We start from the raw sequence: 7,835 nt of genomic DNA on the forward strand, positions 1-7,835 counted from the left end.
AGCAGGTACACCTCTGTGATTGGGTCAGAGAATGCCTCCACAAGCCTCCTGAACCTTGGCTGTTTGTCATCTGTGGGAAAAAGAGAAGAAAAAAAAAAAGGTTGTGCATACTACATACTACATTTACTTTTCAGTCTGTTCATATAACCATGCATTTGGATCATTAAAATGTGATGCTACTTAATGACTTGAAGTAGCTGGCCAGTGGCTCATACTGCTACAGGATACGAGTCAAACACTTCTCCAGGCTCAACCATCGAATGGAAACGTGCATGAGCATTTCCATATACTCACTTCCATGGAGCTCACAGAATTCTATGACAAGAATGGAACATCTTAATGCCAATTTGATCAAACTCTTCTGGATTTAATTTGTACTACATTGGGACTGCACATACATACCTGTCAGGTAACCTTTACGATTGGTGCTTCCTTTAAACCAATATTAGACATCCACAGTGAGATCCTCTGGATCAAATCCACACACCTGCAATACATGATTATTTATAGTCACAAGACATTGGGCCTCATTCACAAACAATTCTTCAACAAATTAGTTCTTAAGTCCTACTTACGAAGATTTTACAAAGATTGTTGCATTCATGAATTATTTTCTTAGGTAAGAACAAATCCTACGAACACTCAGGAGTACTCTTAAGCACATTTCAATGCTGACATGTTGGCATGGTTGTGTTGTCTTCTTCTTCTTAAGAAGGACTTAAGAAAGAATCTAAGAAGATTCTTAAGAAGATATTGGTGAATCAGGCCCATTGTTGTCATTGTTTCATGACACCGCACAGCCTAACAACCTGTTTGACTTGACATTAGGCATAACAGATACGGTAGGTCTTAAGCATACATGATTCAACTCACCTCCAAAAGGCCTGGCCAGCCTGTTTGGCAGTGTTGTGGATGATGTGACAAGGGCACCCATGGATGTAGATGCTGGCATGTTCTTGATGAATTCTGGATGCGATGGAGTTCCTTGCTACTGTATTGACAGGAGCATTATCAACAGACAGACTGACACAGTTTCTCCATGGTATGGCGTTTTTCTGCAAGGCCTCATCCATCTTCTTGTAGATCACTTCAGCCGTGCCACAGTTTGGCCCGCTGGTGGGGCACATATCCAGGAACCTGTGGACAACTTTGCTAAGGTCAATGTCATATACCCGCACAGTGATCGGGTTCATCTTCTCACGTCCTGTAACGATAGGTACATATATAATATATGTCAGATTAAAGGTACACATCAGACTGAAATTGTGTGTGTGTGAGTGTGTGTGTCTGTTCTCTGATTAATATATCTAAAATGGGTGCTGGAAAGTGTGGAAAATTTAATGACCTGTATCATTTGATCCATCGGTGATCAACGTGAAAGGATTGGTCCTCATCTTCATGACCAGTTCCTTTCTAAAGTGAGGAGCCACTGCTTCATTTATTATGCAGGACATTTTTGTGCGGGCAGACTTGAAGCTCTGTGCAGAAGGGGAATCTTTGAAGCATTCTTTTAGCAATGGGCTGAAGTGAAGCTGAAGCTACTGCAAATGGCACATTGTGTTCCACCATTGACACTGCTGCCTTTACCTCGGCTCTCCTTGTCTGCAACAGAAAGGAGGTAATTAAAAAGCAAATCATATAAAAACATTAATAAGACATTAAGTGTTTTTTGATTGAATGAATGTCTTAGCAGCAGACTCAAGGTCCATTGAAAAACACTATTACATACAAAATTAAACAAAGAACAGTTCAAATGAACATTAGATTAGACAAGGCAAGGTATTTGTTTCATTTACTATGTATTTATGCTCACATAACCTACAAGTGCAAATCAGCTACTAGCAGTGTTCATAACACTGGTAGTAGCTCAATAGCATGTAGTAACTTGACTTCCTGAGCTGTCATGCCGCCAAAAGTGGCTGGGCCATAATATGGTGCAATGCTGGCTGTTGACTGTACTGCCTGTTCTTTGGTACGATGCGCTTTTTTGACTGTTTTGAAGGCACCAACAGAGTTGCCCAGTTGGTGACGTATGGTTTACTAGTGACGCGCATGAACATGGCGGAAATGAACGTTTTACTCAATATAAAATAATCAACCATCATATCACATACTTTACTATTGATTGAGGTTGTAACGTCTGTTTGCATGGCTTTGCTCAGTTTTAAACGTTGTGTACTGGTAAACCAGCTCTAGATATGGGGAATTGTTGCCTTCCATACAGTGGCAATACTGTTTGTGTTTGTATGTGCTTCTCATAAATAAAAGCAAAAGGATAGTAGGTGATATGCATCAAGGAAATAAAGGCATGCAAAGTTGAAACTGATACTACTAAGTTCTGCTTAGTTCTGACTGTTTTTTATCGGATAAAAAAAACCCTGCTGTGAAGAACTTTTAGATTCCCAACCAGCTGTTTCCCAAATGCACATGAACGTCGCTGTCGGGAACACGCGTAAGCGTGAGGGTCATCACTGGCGAGCCGTCTCGTTATCACCAGGAGAGTGAACGCGCCTCAAAATTTGGCACGAGTTGCCGAACGGAAGTAGAATCATAACAGCGTCATGAGGTGTCGTTCACGCGAACTTTCCGACGTCGCCAAAATGTTTTCCCCATAATTTCCAGCAATGTGAACGCGCCATTTCTTCCATACACGTGACCATACCGTTCTATAATCACGTGACCACACCGGTCTGTAATCACGTGACCAGTCCGTTCTATTATCACGTGAATTGTGTGAAGCAATCACGTGAGCCAGACTTAGTTGATCTGGGACACATTAACAGATACTGGGGTTTCTGATGATTAACTGTGAATATATAATATCACTTTATGTCCGTTGCTGCCGTGTCAATTTATTCTCTAGAGTTTCGCATTGTTTGGGGTGTGACCCGTCATTAATCTGAGGTCTAATCTGCTGTTGCCCACCATGAGACTGGTGATCCTGGAGGACTACGACCTGGCCAGTGAGTGGGCCGCCAAGTACATCCGGAACAGAATCATCACGTTCAGACCCACAGCCCAAAGGTACTTCACCCTGGGCCTGCCCACAGGTGAGGGACACACACACACACACACACACACACACACACACACACACACACACACACACACACACACACACACACACACACACACACACACACACACACACACACACACACACTTCTGTCTGTCTGTCTGTCTGTCTGTCTACAAAATTGGTATTATATAACGGAATTGCATGATGCCATCTTTCATAAATGTGTCAATCATGTCATGTGTTTTTTTTAATTATGGCATTTTATTTTAGGAAGTACTCCATATGCCTGTTATCAAAAGTTAATTGAATATCACAAGAGTGGGGATCTCTCTTTTAAATATGTGAAAACCTTCAACATGGATGAATATGTGGGTGAGTAATTGCCTTATTCTGTGTCATCCACATGTAACATAAATTTAACATTGCCTACACATCAACATTTGCTATTTAATTTAAATGGAACTTGTGTCCAGATGTTGGTTATGTTACGCTTGAATCAAACTGCAGTAAAATAAATGCATTTGTACTGCCATCTAGTGTGTAGATGGTTAACATGCACCTCTCCGTAGGCCTGCCCCGCGCCCACCCTGAGAGCTACCACTCATACATGTGGAATAACTTCTTCAAGCATGTTGACATCGACCCGGCAAATGCTCACATCTTGGATGGAAATGCACAAGACCTTGAAGCAGAATGCGCTGTCTTTGAGAAAGACATTGCAGACGCCGGAGGAATAGATTTATTTGTAGGAGGTTGGTAGTGCTCTTTATTTGTTGGTGAGTGTTTACATGTACACAGCAGAGATGGTTCAGTTAAAATATTAGCTAAGAGATGGTCAGAAAAGTTAAGGTTTGAGGGTTTAAGGAAGGTTAAGTGAAAATGTTGGAGATGGTTTAATTTAGTTATTATGCTAGAGATGATGGTGTTGGTGTTGGGTAAGATAACGGTTAAGTGAAGGTATTTGGCTAGAGATGGTTCAGTTTAGGCAGAGATAGGTTTAACTTGGTGCTACCCACCAAACTGCCAGTCGTTGCATTTAGCCACGCTCTATATTGTGTTGAACTGTGTTTTCTTGGTCTGTTCAAATCTTTAACCATTCATGCATGTTTTATGTAGGTATTCCATGCAATCATGGATATAGGATTTCCTTATTTTAGAATTTATTGGATTTGCAATAATGTCTGCTATGAATAGATGTGCTATTGCTCCTATTAGCTGTGTTATTATGCTCATTATGGCCTTAGGTTTATTTTATGGTAAGAATACGATTTCCCTTTTTCAGTGTATTCTATAAATACATTTTTTTTTAATTTGAGTATCTTTTATTTTGTCCAGGCATTGGCCCGGATGGCCACATAGCCTTCAATGAGCCGGGTTCAAGCCTTGTATCGAGGACCAGAGTGAAGACCCTCGCCAAGGACACAATAGTGGCCAACGCTCGCTTCTTCGGGAATGATCTCTCCAAGGTGCCCACCATGGCACTAACCGTCGGGGTTGGGACCGTCATGGATTCCCGAGAGGTGAATCTCTTATTCCTCCACCATCTAAATTGATCCAAATACCGAATTTCATCAAAATGCCATCCAAATATGGAGCTTGAATTTTCGGGTGCCATATTTGGATTAAGTAATTATTTAAAGTTGCAATGTGTAAGATTGAGCCCCTCCCACTTAGTTGGAGAATTTCAGAATTAAAACAACTCTCGGTTGTTTGTTGTGTTTGGGAGTGTAGATGGTACGATTCTTGTCAACAAACAGGGAGGTACGGGCTAGCTCAGTATTTATTTGAAGGACATATCAGTTGTACGATGTGATTATATGACTAGCAAGATCTTCATAAGATGGTACTTTATAAATCCCAGAAATGTATAATGTGTCATTGTCAAGGAATTTTAAGGAATTTTATGAATATTAAGATGCCAAGTGGTGCTTTAGATGTCACATATGTACTTCCTTGTTGCTCAGGTGATGATTGTAATCACGGGTGCTCACAAAGCCTTTGCGCTGTACAAAGCCATCGAGGACGGGGTGAACCACATGTGGACGGTCTCAGCCTTCCAGCAGCATCCACGCACCATCTTCGTCTGCGACGAGGACGCCACACTGGAGCTGCGCGTCAAAACCGTCAAGTACTTTAAAGGTGAGACTGAAACGTTACGCCTCGTTTTCACTGAGCGGGTCGGTTCGGGGCGGCTTGGTGGAGCAGTGAAGGTGTGGTTTGGGGCAGCTCAGTTACGGCTCGCTTTCCCATCGCATTTCCCTGCCCTTATGGTAGGGAAACGCCTGCTACTAACATACTGAACCGACCCTCACCCTCCGGTGGAAACGCGCCATTACACTACTTCATTACGTTCCATTACCCTTATAACAAACCCTCGTTTGAATTGAATTACCCTCAGTACATTGAATTACCCTCAGTACATTGAATTACCCTCAGTACATTGCCCTCACTACATTACATTACCCTCATTACATAATCCTCTCCAAATGACCCTCATTACATTACCCTTACTACATTACAATACCCTCATTACATTACCCTCACTTCATAACATTACCCTCATCACATTAATTGACCCTGATTACATTACATTACCCTCATTACATTAAATTACCCTCATTACATTATCCTCACTACAAAACATGACCCTCATTACATAACATTACCCTCACTACATAACGTCACCCTCATTACATTACTCTCATTACATTAAATTGCCCTCACTACATTACATTACCCTCATTACATTATCCTCACTAAATTACCCTCATTACATTACCCTCACTTCATAACATTACCCGCACTAAACTAAATTACCCTCATCCGATTATTTACATTGGTACAGGATATATACCAAGTTTTATTTTTAAGGTATTTGTAATAGTTTAATTCATACTGCTGCATCGGTGAATAATTGATTTTGATTAGTCAATAACGTTCCATAGGAGTGCATTATGTAAGGATAAACCACAAGGTGGTGTCTCGTAGTTGGACATTCATCATGTATGACAGGGCTTGTGATGAGGCTGCCATGGCCAAACAACATTATATTCCAATAACGGGACACAACAAAGAGTATTTTATTTTGCTCATACCAACAATGATTAAATATTACTTAATTTAATTAAAAATAACCTTCCGGGGCACTTTAAACATATTGGTTTGCGTTGTCTAGGACATCTCGTTAATTTGACCAAGATGCTGCCATGACCACCAGACTAACTTTTGGATGGATATTTTCACTTTTTATAATGATAAATTAAAATATTTTATGAATTCATTTAGAAACATAATGGTACTTTGACTGATTCATGAAGTCTAAAGTTGTATCAGGCCGTTTGGTAGGCCTATGTATCTGTTTCTGTGAAAGATCCTCATGTTATTATATTCACCTTCTACATTTTCTCCTTGATTCTTACCAGGTTTAATGCATGTTCATAATAAACTTGTGGACCCAGTGCTTACCATGAAGAACGATTTGTCTTGAAGTGAAAGTGATGAATAAATACCAACCAAAATGTTGAACAGGACATTGGGAAGAACCATATCCAGAAATTCTTCAAACAACCACGATTGTCCCCTTTACCTTCAATAATGACTGTTTGGTTTAAGCTAGTATTTGGCAAATTTGCCTGAAAAGCATTTTAATGTTTATATAAAATGCAAATCGGTCACAAAAAATGTGTTTGTACTTGTACGTTTTAGTATTTCTTATTCAAGTCAAATGGTTTCAACAGTTGTTAATTGTACTTACGGTTAGTGTTTGCGTCCCTGTTGTTTTTCAAAGTTACAAAAGTTACAAGGTCGAAAGGCATTTGTCATCAAAACACTCCATATTATTAATATTAATATTCCATAGTAAAGGTTTATTTTTTCTTTGTATAAAACATTGCAATACAAGATATACTTGTTCAACAAAGTTACTGATGGAATCAAACATTCTTTTTTTTTATTTCCGTATCTGAGCAGAACCAGAATGTGTGCGGATAAGGCTTAAAAAATAAAACGTCAGGTTTTGCGTAGTGCTATTAAGAAATGCCTTTAATCATTTTGTTGCAAAATTCAAAATGGCTTGTTTTAAATATGGTATAAAATGTATATACAGTGGGGCAAAAAAGTATTTAGTCAGCCTCCAATTGTGCAAGTTCTCCCACTTAAAAAGATGAGAGAGGCCTGTAATTTTCACCATAGGTATACCAAAGCTATGAGAGACAAAATGAAAAAAAAAAATCTAGAAAATCACATTGTCTGATTTTTAAAGAATTTATTTGCAAATGATGGTGGAAAATAAGTATTTGGTCAATAACAAAAGGTCATCTCAATACTTTGTTACATGCCCTTTGTTGGCAATGACAGAGGTCAAACGTTTTCTGTAAGTCTTTACAAGGTTTTCACACACTGCTGCTGGTATTTTGGCCCATTCCTCCATGCAGATCTCCTCTAGAGCAGTGATGTTTTTGGGCCACACAGACTTTCAACTCCCTCCAAAGATTTTCTATGGGGTTGAGATCTGGAGACTGGCTAGGCCACTCCAGGACCTTGAAATGCTTCTTACGAAGCCACTCCTTCGTTGCCCGGGAGGTGTGTTTGGGGTCATTGTCATGCTGAAAGACCCAGCCATGTTTCATCTTCAGTGCCCTTGCTGATGGAAGGAGGTTTTCACTCAAAATCTCACGATACATGGCCCCATTCATTCTTTCCGTCATACGGATCAGACGTCCTGGTCCCTTGGCAGAAAAACAACCCCAAAGCATGATGTTTCCACCCCCATGCTTCACTGTAGGTATGGTGTTCTTTGGATGCAACTCAGCATTCT

The 7,835-nt window shown here is 40.1% G+C and overlaps 1 protein-coding gene across 1 annotated transcript; it reads left to right on the forward strand.

Annotated features, from left to right (window-relative positions):
• Positions 1-2,758: 2,758 nt before the first annotated feature.
• LOC307086616 (glucosamine-6-phosphate deaminase 2) lies at positions 2,759-7,564 on the forward strand. Its single transcript, XM_079751886.1, has 6 exons — positions 2,759-3,050; positions 3,290-3,391; positions 3,589-3,771; positions 4,355-4,539; positions 4,984-5,158; positions 6,442-7,564. The coding sequence occupies exons 1-6, from the start codon at positions 2,927-2,929 to the stop codon at positions 6,504-6,506; spliced, it is 834 nt and encodes a 277-aa protein (XP_079608012.1). The 5' UTR covers positions 2,759-2,926; the 3' UTR covers positions 6,507-7,564.
• The last annotated feature ends 271 nt before the right edge of the window (positions 7,565-7,835 follow it).

The sequence above is a fragment of the Pollachius pollachius genome, assembly GCF_949987615.1.
Source record: "Pollachius pollachius genome assembly, chromosome: 15".
NCBI lineage: Eukaryota > Metazoa > Chordata > Actinopteri > Gadiformes > Gadidae > Pollachius > Pollachius pollachius.